The following is a 15,754-nucleotide window of genomic DNA, read 5'->3' as shown; positions in this document are numbered from 1 at the left end:
GAAACAATGTACTTTTTACTACACTACGTTTAACTGATAACTCTACTTACTTTGCAGAATCAAATGAATAACACACAAAAATCAACAAATAAATTATCATTTGTTATAAGGTTAGGATAAGACTACACATTATCCAGCTGTAGGCTATATAAAATCATTAAAATTAGCTCCACCTTCGCCAGCTGCAATATTAAAAATTTATCAGTAATTATAATATGACAATAATACACACTGTTCTGCATAATGAGTACTTTTAGTTTTGGTGTTTTTAGCATAATTTGATGCTGATACTTATACTTTTACTCAATTTTGAATGGAGGACTTCATTTTGTAGAGTATTTTTACACTGATATTGCTAATTTTACTTTAAGTTAAAGATCTGAGTCCTTCTCCCACTACTTCTCAAGTTGAACCACAGGTTACTCATGGAAACAAAGGGGATCGCTGAAAATGTCCAACTCAGTTAAAAAAGTGAGACAAGGAGAAAAAATACCTCTGAAGTCCACAGGAATCCAGAGCAAGTAAGCTGGGTCATCTATTCCTTAAAGCTGTTTAATAGTTTGTTACACAATTTTTTTTATTTATTTCCTTGAAATGACAAAAACAAACCACCTGATAAGCCTGTGTTCTAGGGCATCTCATGATCTCAGGAGGCTTCAGTCCCTGCTTGCCAAAACTGGCCCCAGACAAGAGGTGACCAACAACAAGTGACAACATTCTGAGGCAGCGTGTCTAGACATTATGATAACGATACAAACCAGCTCATATTTCTTCAGGTTTGTGTATATATTGTAGCATGAGACTCCCTGTGATGCAGGTGGCTGCGCTGAGTCACAGCAAGGCATGCAGCAGTGGAGCCGGCAGATCACAAGGCCTGCATCATCAAAAAGACGGCAACAGACGCCGGAGTGAGAGCGACATCAACAGTGAAGCATCTGAACTGGAAAAATTCAGGTTTACCTTTCAAGTTTCTGTGTCTTAAAAGAAGCCATATGTCACACATGTTAAATGTTGACTAAACCCAAACACAGGTTTCTAAATTATGAGAGTATTAATACATTTGGAAGTTGTTAAGAGGGCACTGTCACACAGAATTGTGTTTTTAGTGATGTGGTGGCTGAGCGTTCATTATTATGGATCATTATTTATACAGTCTGTACTTCCTTGTACCTGATTATAGATACATTCATTTCCCAGCATATCATACAGGGACCAAAGATGCTTTAGTGGCCACCCACTGCATAAACTCTTCTCTGACATCCTTGTGTCTTTGGTCAAGAACCGACTCTGCAGGTAAAATGTCACGGAAATATCAATTCTGCCATTGTGACACAATTCACTAACAATAGTTTCTCTTCCTATAGTGAATGGATTGACCATGCAGCACCTGAATCAGTCCTCAGGGTTCTCATCTGCCTACGATTATTGATCAGAGATCCTCACCATCAGGTACAACTTGATAAATCCTTTCTATTCTCTTTCTGCATGCTATTTTAGTATTCATTATTATATATTGTATAAATACTTCCACATGTATTATATTATTGCAGCGAAAGATTCAAAACAATAACTGCCTCTTTTAACTGCTTCCCCTTTTAGAAAACTCTCCATCAGCTCCAGGGCATCAGTTTACTTGCCAGGGTAAAGTCTCAAGAATCTTTTTCCACATGCCTAAACAGGCTGCATTTTGTGATTTATCCACATATATCTCATGTCAACATCCTCATCCCTGCTCTGTTTGTTTTCAAGTATATGGAGGCTGTCACCGCCGCGTACATATCTTGTGGCGAACAGGCGTTTTCCGTGCAGAAGCTGGTCACAATGACCTGTGAGTCGCCTGAAGGAAATATCACTGAACAACTCTGATAAATTGAGTCTTGTGTGTCTTGTCCTTATCAACGCCGGCTTTGTTGATTGCTCTGCAGACATGTTTCAGAAGCTGTCTGCTGCTGAAAATCAAAGGGCCTGGGTCATCGCGAGTGGCGCTCACAAAGTAAGATAAGTACTGATAAGGTTATCTGTGAGTATGTGCAAAAACATGAAATCATTCCTGTTGGTGCATGAAGCTAATACTGGTCACTCACTACATGCTTTATAGGTAATATTGAATGTGTTTATGTAGACTACAACAGGCATTTTGTGGCATTTTCATTTCTTTCAAATTATGTATGTTAAAAGTATGTTAAAGTATAAAGATTGTTATTAGATGTGTTTTATTCCTGTTGTCCTGATGTATTTTAATGTTTTATTTAGCAATGGTTGGGGCAGCCTTTCTGTTCATGCAGCACTTTACCCAAAATCACCTGCCTGCATTTCATTTAAATCTGCAGTGGATATTCATTATCTCCAGCTAATTAATCATAATATTTTTTGTGACCCTGTGAATTTTCCTCTATCGTCAACATTAAGAATAAAATTATACAGGAAATATTAAGATTTAATGCAGTCGGTATACAATTTAAGGGGGACATTCATGTTCCACAGAGGATGAACCTTTTCCATTTTATACACTATGCCGATATATGAAATTTACATAGAAGATATCTCTCAACCTAACTGACAGATGAATAAATTTCGTCATGGACGTTGATTTTCTTCATGGGATAAATCCTTTAGAACTTTACAGCCTCTTGCAGCTTTACCCACATGACAAACCTCACATTTTAAGCTCCATCGTAGCTCTAAGAGTAGCATTGTCAGTACTGTTGCCTGGTCCGTCCAGTGCTCGATATTGTGGGCGACACGCTGCTTCCAGTGTGCAAATATTTACCCTTAGTTGAGGGTCGGTGACTATCTCTGTGCTCAGTTTGTATCACCACACATTCCTCTACATTTCCTCTTCATATGATTCAGGCTCTAATAAAGTATACATTTCTAGACCCTGGTGAAGCTCCTCTCCTCAACAGACAGCAGTGTGCTGCTGGGAGCCCTGCTGGCACTCAGCACTTTGGCTGAGAGGTAAACACATATTTCATTTAATGCATGAAATACATTTATGATTTCATCTGTTGCAAGCATTTATTTCCTGCAGCCCAGAATGCAAGGAGGAGATTGGGAAGCTACCGATCGTGGAGAACCTTCTTGTAATCCTGCAGGAATATGACCTGCTGTCAAAGAGGTTAGAAATCACTTATCTGTTGATGTATTGTCAGGCTGTCAGATAAAATGTTATGTCAAAGTTGTTGTGGTTATTTGTGGGAACTTTCCTTCATCCATTAGTGCCAATAAACTAGAGCCATAAAACATGGAAAGAAGCAAGGCGAGACTCATAAAATGGTGATGAAAACAGTTATTAAGGGCTGTAACACAAAACAAGTCTGTAAAAATTAGTTTTATAGAGCAATTTAAGAAATGGTACTGATTGAGGCTGTGGAGATGGGGTCTAAATGCTAAAATTCAAATAGCATTGCTCCTGAAAAATTCATTAAGTTGCTATAATCACCCAAAATGTGAAGTAATATTCATATAACATACATAATATAAGCCTGATATTTCCTCCAGGATAACTGCAGAGCTGCTGAGGCTCCTGTCCCCGGTGCGGCAGGTGAGGGAGCAGGTGAGGGAGCTGGAGGGGCTGCCCGTGCTGCTGAGCCTGCTGCACGGCCAGCACCTGAAGCTGCTGTGGAGCCTCATCTGGGTCCTGGTCCAGCTCTGCGAGGATCCCGACACCAGGGCAGAGATCCGGAGCTGGGGAGGGGTGCAGCAGCTGCTTTGGCTGCTCAACAGGTTGTTGAAACTTTGCGGTGTTTTTGAGTTTTATGTTACATCCTCTCTTTCCAGTTGTTAAAACAGCCTCTCTTTTGCTGACTAAGAAGGTGCTTCAACAAAAACCTTTTGCTCTTACAAACATTATCCAGTCTGTCCACACTGAAATGTTTGTGGACACGCCAATGCTTTGGTATTTGGGAGTCACAAGAAACAGATTAAAAAATAATGATCAAGATCAAACCAACAGAGGTCGAGATATTCTGACTTTCAGTCAGAACACTGCAAAACACTGGGTCCTACATTTCCCATAATGCAACTTGATACTGTCTTTCTTTAGATCTGGGCTTGGGAAACTAAGAATTTATAGCAGAAGGCGTGCATTACAAACCTGGGTGTGGAATTTGAAAGACATGGGTGTTTACCAAGCAGGGAGGGTCTAAGGAAAATATGCTGTTGGTTACATAATGGGAAATGTAGGATCCAGCGATTGTAGAGGTTGACCCACATTAAAGTCAGCAAATCTCAGGCTACAGCATAAGGTTTGTACAGTTTTCTTTTAGAAATCTGTCTCTTTTAAGTCCCCAAAACTTTACCAGAGTTCAATACTAAGTTGCTGGAGTACCTCTTTACAAAGAGAGTATTTATAAAGTGAAGGTTCAGATTTATACTGCCCTATAGCACAAACTAACTTCAAAACTAGCTTTGTTGCCTGTTCTCTGTTTTTGAAACAAACAAAACAAAAGCTTTCCACACTCTTCTCCAATATCACCCTTCATTTCAGCATTTCAACATCTCATGATGTAGACTGCAGCTACAGTTGAGCGACCACGACCATCACAAGCTTTGTACTGAGGCCCTAAAACAAGTGACAAAGACGTGCTGTATTTTAAATTATTTATCACAGTGACAGACAAAATAACTCTTACAGTGACAGGCGGTATGTCTCCGATCGCGCCTCGATCGAGACGCTGTCCAGCGCCAACGCTGCCGGTCGCATCCAGAGAGAGCACGTCAGAGAGGAGCTCAGCCCACAGGAGGAGGTGGACAACGCCAAGGCCCTGCAGTCAGGTCAGGGAAGATAGATTGCATTGAAAGTTTTTTTTTTCTTGAAGGTTTCTTCTTCAACCAGTAAAAGTTTGTGCTTTTCATAATGTAAAATAGTGAAAAATGCTGCTGCACAGAAAGAAAATCCTTCCCCCAGAGGAGTCTTATCAGCAGCTGAGAATGTAAACATCTTTTTCCTGAAGTTAAAATCCAGACCACTGAAACAAGACTTGTATCTATGATTTTGGAAGGAAGTGGTTGTAAATCCTCTGTTTCTGGAAATCTGAAGACACAACTGTAAAAATAAAACTCCCTTTGGTATAAAGCTATTATCATTTTGTAATGCAGCACAGCTCTCCCTTTTAGTACCTAAAGAAGAGCTTTATATTTTACATTTCAAAGTCAACAGGGTTTCCAGTCTTTGTTCTGTCTTCTGGTTTTGAGAGAGTTGTTTTTCTTCACAGCTGCTCAGATTGTCTGAGTCTTTAAAATTACACATATTATTTCTTAAATTAAGTTATATCCTGTCTAATCCCTTTTCCAGCCTGTTGTACAGCCTTGACAGAGCTTAGTCTGGATGACACATCTGCTCACCACATTGTGCAGGTAAGAGAAAGTCTCTAATATGTGCACAGTCCATATTGATGTAAAATTACCATATATAATAAAACATTGCATGATTCATTTTTGCATCCTTTTCAAAGGAAAATGGGATCTACATTATAGCAAAGCTGATTTTACCACCAAAGTCTGGAGCAAAGGTCACATCTTTACAGGTATATGGCTTTGTGCAGTATGAGCATTAAATTATATTATGATATAAATGAAGATATAACCTCCAGAAAGTAACTTATTTGGAAATCTGTTGGTTTATTGGCAGTGCTATGCATTTCGGACCCTCCGATTTCTCTTCAGTGTGGAAAGAAACAGGCATCTGTTCAAGAGGTGATGCTGCATGATTAAAAAGTTTATAAAAATATATATTCCAGAAAGAAAAAAGAACCTAAACTTAAGTTCAGGTCATGCATAAATAATTTAAAGCTAGCTTCTGTTGGATATCTGCTTTGGAAAGAGATTTCATCGAATGTTCTCCACTGGTGTTACGTAATCTTTTATCCCTTTCAGACTCTTTCCCACAGACCTCTTTGAGTTGTTTATTGATGTTGGCCATTATGTGCGGGACCTCACAGCCTATGAGGGACTGCAAACCAAAGTTTCACTCTACACTGTAAGAAAACAGCTTCTAAATGGATTCATCTGTTTTTGGCTGTAAAATAAAAAGAAATATGACTGCTTTATTTTATCATGAATAAAACTTTGTAGGATTCTCTACATCACAAAATGATAGTGTGTTTTGTGTGTTTTTTTTTTAATGCAGGAAGAGGAACTGGACAGTCTGAGAGAGAGCATCGAAGCGGTGGACCAGAACCGACCTCCCCTTAAAGTCATCAGCGGTTACTCCCTCCTGGACCATCTGGGCACCGGGGCGTTTGGAAGTGTCTTCAAGGTTGGACGAGCATCCTCAAAACTGACAGAATCTGCAGTCAGCAGGGTCAATTTTGCGTCTTTGCATACTTCTTTGTGGTTCACATGAGTATCACTGATTTCAGTGAATTTACTCAATGACAGGTCCAAAAGCAGAGCGGCCAGAACCTCCTGGCTCTGAAGGAGGTGAACCTGCACAACCCGGCCTTTGGCAAAGACAAGAAGTCCAGAGACAGTAACGTGGAGAAAATCATCTCTGAGCTCACAATCATCAAAGAACAGGCACAATTTTTTAATTGTGATCATTGAAAGTCAATTTAAAAACATACCAGGTGAAAAAGTAAGACCATATTTTGTGTTGCTTATGTGTTGCGTGGTTCTTCCTCCCCAGATGACACACCCAAACGTTGTTAAATATTACAAGACGTTTTTGGAAGGTGAGGATAAGTACTTTCACTAGGCCGTCGAGCCGAATTGTGAGAAGACATACAACAAATTTATAAAGGTGAAAACCAGTATTTGTCCATTTCAGGTGACAAGCTGTACATTGTGATGGAGCTGATCGAGGGAGTGCCACTGGCTGAACATTTTAACTCCCTGAAGGAGAAGCAGCAGCAGTTCACTGAGGACAGAATTTGGAAAATATTCATGCAGGTAACAACTGCTGAAATAAACCTTGGCAGAGTATTGGCTTAATAGAAATTTAGATTTCCCAAGACACAGTCTGACAAAGATCAGTAGCCTTTTATTTTGATAGTCCAAGGTTGACGCGCAGCTGTCACATGACAAACAGTAGATGTCAAACAAAGTTCAACTTGCCAGTTTGCTCGACGATGTAACCATAACCCTGTTCATCCAGATTAGATTTAAACCCAGACACTAAACGCTTATAAATAACTGTCCCTGGAGTTGTGGGACTGACACATTACTAACACTTACTACTAAGTCAAGCATCAGTGAAACATTGATTCCCAACCAGGTGCACTTCCAGGAAAGATTGTGGAGATGCTCAGCAAATTTGAATTATGGTTTTATTTTAAAAACAGGTGTACATTTGTGTATATGAAAAAAAGAAAGCAGACAGATGGGATTACAAATGGATGTGAAGCTGATCCTTAGTTATTGTTAAAACAGCCAATAAAGCAACAACAACCTGAGTCAGCTGTAACAGCTCAACACCTAATGCTGTGAGTGAGTGTGTGAAGATGGTAAGTGTGACTGTACGAATGAGAACCAAACCTTTCGAGGGAAAAAGCTCAAGCCTCAATATCAACAACTCTAGGATTTCTGTGACTTTTTCCACTTTTATATAATTAGTGTTGAATAAAATCTAGTTTAAAATCAATTGAAAAGAACAAATTCGGAACGTGAAGGTTGTGTTCCTGAGGGAGTCCTTGAGCTCGTCTGACAGGGCAGCGTGGATACATGAGATTAAAGAAAGGTAGGCGCCACTGACGCCCCAAATAAAGTGTACCCACATTTTCCTGTAGACCTGTTCACTGTCCTGCAAGATATTAATGTTAGTTAATGAATTTCAGTTCTGTGCTCTCTGCCAATAGTTTGGGATGAAAGCCTAAAATATGAATGTAAATATTTTCCACTGGCACAGGAGGCTGAATGGAAACATATCCCCAAGTCTATAATAAATAACTTAATCACTAATTGATATAACTTCTCTACGCTCCCTCAGATGTGCCTGGCATTGAGGTACCTGCACAAGGAGAAGAGAATAGTCCACCGCGACCTCACGCCAAACAACATCATGCTGGGGGAGAAGGACAAAGTCACCATCAGTGAGTGTGTGTTTACAGCTCGTCACACCTCACGTCCGCTCTACGCCACTTCCTGTCTTGTCTAATTATGACCTGTGTCTCCGCTCTGCTTGAAGCTGACTTCGGCCTGGCTAAGCAGAAGCAGGAGAACAGCAAGCTGACGTCAGTGGTCGGCACCATCCTTTACTCCTGGTGAGGAAATTCATTCTGAGCATCCTGCTGCTTCTGAATTACCGCTGTTGTTGTTTAATGTCATCAAAGTCTATTAGCAATTTAAACGCAGTGTATCCTGCAGCTCAAAGGAGTGTTTATGGTCCTGCCAAGAGCTATGTATTCACATTATGGGGATTCTCCTCCCATTTGGGGATAAAAAAAAAACTGTCACAATTAAAATTTTGTTTTAACTTCGTTTTAAATAAGATTAGAGTAAAGCCTGAACTGCATGATGACTAAATCTGAGTTGTTGACCTTGAGACTGAAGATATTTTTGGAAAGTAAGAACTATTTAGACTGGGTTTTAGGGTTAAAAGAGCACTCCACTGATTTGGTATTGCACTCTTATAAAACTGTTGCAGACAGTTTAAAAAACAGAGATATCGTCTTTTTTATTCCTTGTCAAAACCTGCAGCTCAACCACCAACAGTTCAGACACAGTGTGTGTTATTCTATCATTTGTGGCACACACAGCTCCCGTAATAAATTCTTTTTTCACATATGAAATACTGACAGTGTAGATGTTTATGTTTATGTTTTGTGTTTCAGTCCAGAGGTGGTGAAGAGCGAGCCGTATGGAGAGAAAGCTGACATCTGGGCTTTAGGCTGTATCCTCTATCAGATGGCCACTTTACAGCCTCCGTTCTACAGCAGTAACATGCTGTCACTGGCTAGCAAGGCAACATGACCACACACACACACACACACACACACACACACACACACACACACACACACACACACACGTCAGTTATTGATCTTTTCCTCTTCCTCTAGTAGATCGTCGAGGCCGTCTATGAACCGATTGAAGAAGGCGCTTTTTCAGAGAGAGTGACAGACATGATCAGATGGTGAGAATTTTTTTATTGATTTTTTATTACTGATTCAAACCCATAGGGTGATTCTACTTAACCTTTATGATACTAAATTATATGTACTAAATTTATCAGTGTTTCAATGATCGTCCATGTCATAAATTTGATCCATTGTATTACTTCAGTTTTCATTGTTTTGGGTTAAAGGTCATTTAATATTAAAATCACTCGTTCATACAGCGCTCTGTGACCTATCAGGTGTTTGAGTCCAGACGCAGACCAGCGGCCGGACATTGTTTCCGTCAGCTCCAGGATCTCTGACCTCATGATGAGGCTGATGGACGGCCTCTACACTTCCCAGAATGCACTGGAAAGAAGAGCAGAGAGAGACAGGAAACGAGCGCAGAGGTACTTCCTGGAGCGGCACAAAAGCAGGATGAACTGCTGCCTCTCAAACCAGGTAATTTAGATTCTTTAAATATCTTGGTGAAGGTGCTTTCAGGATGTTTTTATAATCTTTTGTTTGAATTAATGGTGTGCTGCACTGCTTTCAGGAAAAATCCTTAATGAAAACTGAATATACGACTACACACTCTTCTGCAGCCTGCACCTCAAAACACAGCGGGCGAATAATCTGTCAAGGTGACTCTGTTTCATACTGTTCAGGATTTAACACAGACTGGGAGAGATTTAATTTGAAAATGACAACATGTTATAAATAATTATGTGTGTGTGTGTGTGTGTGTGTTCAGATGCTGCCTCAGATGATGACGTTGAACCGTCGCATACCAAAAACAACACCACTGCCTCTGTAGGAAAACACTACGGTTAGTTTTCTGTCTCTTGCGAAAATATCCACCATGATGTCGGGCAGCAGTTTTAAATTTTTGCTAATTAAATGTTCACATAACAAGCACGCCGGTTTTCCCTGGCAGAGACACTTGTTTGACCAACTAACGGACATGTCAACCTGCTCTTTGTAGACACGGGGAGGCAGTGTGGGATTTGAAACGGCTGCTCGTTTTAAAGCTATTAGTTACTATTTTCAATTTTCTCTCACGGTTTAAGTTTTTCACTATGTTTTGGATTAACCAAGATTTGATCTTTTGACTTTTTTGTTTCGACTGAAAGGACTGAAGCCCAGTACCTGCGTGACACCTGATCAGATTCTACAAAGGTAAGTGAAAAACCTCACATCACCTATTTCTGCACGTGTGGTCAGGAGGACCGATGTAGTAGTGCATTCTTCTCTTCTAGTAATGAGAAGAAATGCACAATTATCCAGATACAAACCAACAGTTTAGTCTTATCTGCATCTGTTTATTGACCTCCCTTTCTCCGCTTGCCTTTCCTCTCAGTGGGGATTTTACTGCAGCAAAGATAAAACCAAGACCAGGTAATTTTTCAACCTGATGCGAATGCCTACCGCTCTGTTTTTAAGTCTCTTGACAATGAGAATACGAGCAGACTACACGAATAAAACAAAGCAAATTTCAAAAAGTTTGAATGTTATAAATGTCTCTTAGAAAATGTTTCTGTCCCGTTTGTTTAGCCTTCGTCAGTCAGTGTGTTTGGTTTCGATCTTATCTCAGTGTCAGCAGGGATCTGTGTCTCCCAGAAGAAGCTTAGACAGATTGATGATCCCAGCCAGAGGCTCCTCGTGCAGCTGCACAAAATCATCTTCATCACTCAAGTACTGTAATACATCTTGTTAAATCTCATCAGAGTTCAGTGTAACGCTGCAGTCACAGAAAATCCTTATCAGCGATTTCATCGTTCTTTGGACCAGTAGATATGCTCATGGTGATCTGTCTGCAAACAGGCTCTTCATTTTTATCGTCAGACAAAGCTGACCCAGCTTCACATCAGTGGCTGCATCTGACTGTAAATGTGTCGCTATTAAAGTGGATTATCTTAATTTCATCTCCAGCTTCCACCGGCTCCGCATCACAACATCAAACGACGGGTTATTGAAAGATTTAAAAAATCTCTGTTCCACTTTGGAAGCGATCCATACAACCTAAAAGTGGAGCTCAGCAAGGTTTGTACTGTCGACCTACAATTCACTTGTACATTTAGTGATGATAAGGAAGACCCTGTCAAGCGAGACACAGGTTAGGTCAGGTTGGGTCATCAGGTAAAGACTTCATTTGTGTCCAGGCACTCCCACATAAATAAAGTCATGTGGTCACTGAGGAGGCAACAATAATTCACTTCCTGTAATTGTTGGCACGCCAGCCGCTTGACTCTAGGGATGGCAATGTCAGCCCCTCACTTTGATTCAGACCGAAGTATCTCAACAACAACCTTTAGATGGATTGCCATGACTGACTCTTGTACAAACACTCATGGTCCTCAGAGGATGAATCCTACCGACATGACTGCGGTGCCATCATGAGGTTCATATTTGTGATTCAGGGTGAAATGTCTCGGCAGCTGCTGGATGGATTGCCATGAAATCTGGTGCAGATATTCACGTTCACCTCAGGATGAACTGTTATAATCTTCGTTTGACTAATACTTTGGTTTAGGACCAAATATCTGCAAAACAATCACATTCCCTGCAGTACTTTGTGCTGAGTGCTACTTAATACTAGCAAATGTTAGCATGCTAACACGTTAAACTATGATAGTAAACATATCTGCCAAACATTAGCATGTTAGCATTCCCATTGTGGGAATGTTAGCATGCTGAAGTTAGCATTTAGCTCAATGTTACACTGTGCCTGAGTACAGTGTCGCAGGGCTGCTAGCATGGCGGTAAACTCTTTCACTGTTTGTGAACTGGTTAAATTTCATCAAGAGGTTCATTTTATCCTTGAGTCAACTGCCATGAACTGAAAATGCAAAAGTCCTGTTTGACAACAGTTTACCTTCATTACAGTCGAATTTATGGACAATCAGATAAAGTTATACAGTGTTTGTCTGCTTATCCACCTCCTCGCCATTTTCATTTGTATCTCATACTCCGAGCAAAATGAGAGTCCTCCTTCTTGTTCCCTGCAGCTCCTCCAGGCCTCTCCAGAACTGATGGAGCTAGGCTCAACCAGTTCAGACTGGTGGCCTCTGATCCACCACATCACAGGAGACCCCCTCGCTGCTGACGCCACAGGTAGAGTTACAGTAATCTTAGCACAGCTTTACTCTATACGTCCAGTAAGAGACACCAACACACAAGACACTGCAAGCTGCTTAAGGGAGCAAACTCAAAGCAAAGTATCGATGTAATCTGGTTCATTCCTCACAGCGATTTACTAGATTGTCATCAGGCTGGCTGCAGCCGCAGAGGAAGCAGCGAGCAGAGAGTAGCACCCCCTGGCCTCAATTATTGTAAATTCATTGTCAGATGTTTAACTTTTTAATGCCAAGAAAGTGAAACTGATTCTCATTTTACTTTCCAGGTGATGGGAATCTCAACGAGGGGGTTACCTATCAGCAGATGCAGGTCAGTTTCTCTGAGAGGATAGTAAAGATTTTTTAAATTTGATTTGTACATTCAAGTGTATAGATAGATAGATAGATAGATAGATAGAACGTATGATATGATTAAATAAAAATACACATATTTAAAGTTTTTTCCGTTTATGGAATCATGAATGAATAATAAAATATACCAGTTGCTTCAACACGATGTATTTGTATTCTTCTACAAGAATCATATTGGAAGGAAATTCTTTAATTTCTGCTTCATGGTCGTATTGAACATCTGTCCGCTGCTGTTGAGGTGATTTCCTGTTCAAATGTTCCTTCACAGGGGATCATAGAGGAGCTGCTGGAGGAGAACAGCTACTATGAAGCAACAAACAGCAGGTGACCTGAGAATTTGTACAGATGGATGATAAAACACATCTTCTTTGATTGCAGTGACAAACACACAGTACACCTAAAATAATCACTGGACTCATGGTGAGTCACAATTTCCGTGACAGTCAGTTATTCTGACGACGTATGTCACTTAAGGTTCTTGTGAATTAGTGAGTCCAGTGTCGGTTCACGGCCAGGTTTGGGGTTAACCCTAATTTATTTCCTTTGCCATGTGTTATCGGTTTCTAAAATGTGACAGGAGCTGTTACAGGCAGTTTGCAAAATTAGGAAAAGAGATTAAATGGGATTAAGTGGGATATGGTAAAACTCAAAGATGCTTGTAGAATTTCTAAAGAAAGAATTTGTTTCTCAATTTTTCACGTGGGAAAAAAAGCCTTTCATGAACTCACTAAATGAAATGTAACTGTTGTGGTTTAGTATTTATACTCTTTTATGTGTTTTGTGTTAACATTAGGGGCACAGTGAAAAGAAATGACCAAGACAAGAAGTGACCATCCGTCAATATTCATCTTCAGTTCTTCAATTCACAATGATTATTAATCTTTTTTAAATGTTCTTTATATATAATTTATACTTATTTAACAGAAACCTATTATATCATTTATACTAATTTAACATATAAACCTCTGTAAATCATAAATAAGAACGTGTTTTAGTTTGTACTTGACTTGTTGACAATTTGGCAGGTTGCTGTTGTGACAAGGCTGGAGTAACATGTTTCCACATGTTTATGTCAGCACACTCCTCCTCACTGGTTCTCAGGAGCTGACTGTTTGTACAGATGTCATGTGACTGTGCTAATTTCCAAAGATAATTTGTCACCCTTGCTCTGAAAATGCTTGTATGTGCTTTTAATGAAGGTTGAAGGTGATTTTTATATGATTATCGCTGTTGTTATATTGCTTGTTTATTTTGAAAGCCTGTGAGCGTTTCAGTCGTTACAAGCTTCTCATATTAAAACAAACTGGCCTCCGGGCCGCATGACGCACACAGCCACCACCGTCCAAAGCTTTTAATCAGTGGGCTTCAGCAGCTCTGCTCGTGTGAAGCTTTCTGTTTTTTGTTTATTCAGGTTTGTCTGAGTGCAGTGCTTTAAATGCTCCGGACCAGACTCAGCGGTTTGACTGTTTTAAGAATGTGTTATTCAAGTGGCTGCGACCCAGTTTCCTCACTCACTCCGCTCTCAAAGAGCTGATAAGACTTCACCTTAGTTCACCATCAATCCTCACACATATCAGTGTTTGACTAAAGCTTTAGTAGACGTAAATACAAGGTCAAATGTTTTTCCACTTGTGTTGAATTAACATGCTCTCTGAAACACTGTTATATTGTTAGTGTTAGTGTACTGTTGTTTTTTTTGTATGTCATTTCATTTTGAAGAGCTGAGAGCAGCTGAAAATAAGCTTTCTTGTGCACTTTGATCGAAAAGGGAACTGTCAGTATAATCTGTATAAAGAACAGTGAACTATTTTAAAGTGATATATTAAATAAACACTTTTTTAAAGCAGAAAACTTGTAACCATTTGTCGCAGTGAGAGAGAGATTGAGTGAGCTGGACACAAAGCACAGGCTTGATGTTGAGCAGATGAGGTGAACAGGAAAATGACCCGTGAGTGATTTATTATTGCATATGTATATTAAATTATAAGATATATAATATTTAAAAGTTGGAACTGGTTGAGATGGGGCTATTTTTAAATACTTTATATACATTTAAGTTAATTTGTTGTTTCCAACCTCGGGGTCGAGCTTCCTTCAGTGGGTCACATGATAAATCTGGATGGGGGGAGTGGGTTGTGAGATGATTAATGGTGGAGGAAAGAAGAAAATACGTTCTGGCAGAGAAATCTCTTTTCACATTTTGGACTTTTCTCACATATCTCATATGTTTATTTGTGTGTGAAATGTTAAGAAAATTTCACGTCTTTGGACCTCGAACAGTTATTCAAATGAAACCATGTGAGAAGTTCAGAGGGAGGATGTTTATTTGGTGAAACTGCCAAAAACTAAAGGGGCCTCCACTAGAGTCACAAGCCAAAATGGTTGAGAATCACTGGTTTAATCTTTGACATACATTGTATTTTATCATATGCTTCTTTCCTAAATAACTACAGCTGTTAGATGTGTTAGACTAAGTACAATATCACTCTCTGTAGTGTGGTAGAAAGTAGCATAAAATATAAATACCTTAAAATTGTACTTAAGTTCTGTAGTTGAGTAAATGTACTTAGCTACTTTTCCAGCGCTGGGAGTGAGGAAGGTTCAGCTGCAAAGACGGTGCATTTCTTAATTCCATGGAGCTTGAGTCAGGCGTTAATGTCAGAGTGACTCAGGGACTTCAAACTTACTGGAGTCACCTCTTGGTTATGTGTCAGCCACACATTCTCTGGTAACACACATCATCCAGAGGCTCCAGATGTGTTAACATTTGACCAGTCATCTCACGCTGCATATCTAGGCTCGTGTTTGCTGAGAGAAACAACCTATAAACACTGATCATGTGTGAAAAGAAAAAGGCTTAAATGTAGCTCTTTATCTTGTGAAATCTGGTCTTCATTTACCACTAAACAGATACAACTCAGTGGAGTGCCATTTGCATGTGAAGTGTGCTGCAGTGCAACGCCTTAAACGACCCACAGGGGGCAGTATGAGCCTTTCTTTGGAGAGAAGGGGAGCTGACCTGAAACAACCTCACGACCTCACCACATGAAACAGGAACTGCATCGTCACCTCAGAAATAACAGCTGACGCCTGGAAATGTGGAAACATGAAACAGCAAAACATTAAACCAGTACACAAGACTTTTTAATAGAGCAACAAAAAAAAACAAAAACAAAAAACAAAAAACAGGAATGTGGTGAAAAGTGATCTGTTAATTAATATCACAAATAA

General features: G+C 39.9%; 1 protein-coding gene across 1 annotated transcript; it reads left to right on the top strand.

Annotated features, from left to right (window-relative positions):
- Positions 1–796: 796 nt before the first annotated feature.
- On the top strand, positions 797–13,360 carry nek10 (NIMA related kinase 10). Its single transcript, XM_022765822.1, has 31 exons — positions 797–954; positions 1,198–1,293; positions 1,365–1,449; positions 1,600–1,641; positions 1,750–1,828; positions 1,926–1,993; positions 2,879–2,958; positions 3,032–3,118; positions 3,502–3,726; positions 4,637–4,776; positions 5,297–5,358; positions 5,457–5,528; positions 5,633–5,697; positions 5,878–5,980; positions 6,131–6,259; positions 6,382–6,519; positions 6,629–6,674; positions 6,770–6,891; positions 7,928–8,030; positions 8,126–8,201; positions 8,772–8,901; positions 9,003–9,073; positions 9,296–9,497; positions 10,204–10,214; positions 10,396–10,433; positions 10,630–10,730; positions 10,968–11,078; positions 12,044–12,149; positions 12,439–12,482; positions 12,792–12,847; positions 13,317–13,360. Exons 1-31 carry the CDS (start codon positions 797–799, stop codon positions 13,351–13,353), a joined length of 2,883 nt encoding a protein of 960 aa, XP_022621543.1. The 3' UTR covers positions 13,354–13,360.
- Positions 13,361–15,754: the final 2,394 nt, after the last annotated feature.

This window comes from Seriola dumerili, unplaced genomic scaffold (assembly GCF_002260705.1).
Source record: "Seriola dumerili isolate Sdu_G_001 unplaced genomic scaffold, Sdu_1.0 BDQW01000756.1, whole genome shotgun sequence".
In the NCBI taxonomy this organism is placed as follows: Eukaryota; Metazoa; Chordata; class Actinopteri; order Carangiformes; family Carangidae; genus Seriola; species Seriola dumerili.
Note: the sequence above shows the minus strand (reverse complement) of the source record. Positions and strands in the feature narration are given on the sequence as shown.

Excerpts from the sequence above, each read along its gene's own strand:
- nek10 (XM_022765822.1), top strand. The coding sequence starts at position 797 with ATGAGACTCCCTGTGATGCAGGTGGCTGCGCTGAGTCACAGCAAGGCA. Across the intron at positions 8,031-8,125 it reads GAAGGACAAAGTCACCATCA|CTGACTTCGGCCTGGCTAAG; the intron begins GTGAGTGTGTGT and ends CTCTGCTTGAAG. Across the intron at positions 12,483-12,791 it reads TTACCTATCAGCAGATGCAG|GGGATCATAGAGGAGCTGCT; the intron begins GTCAGTTTCTCT and ends GTTCCTTCACAG.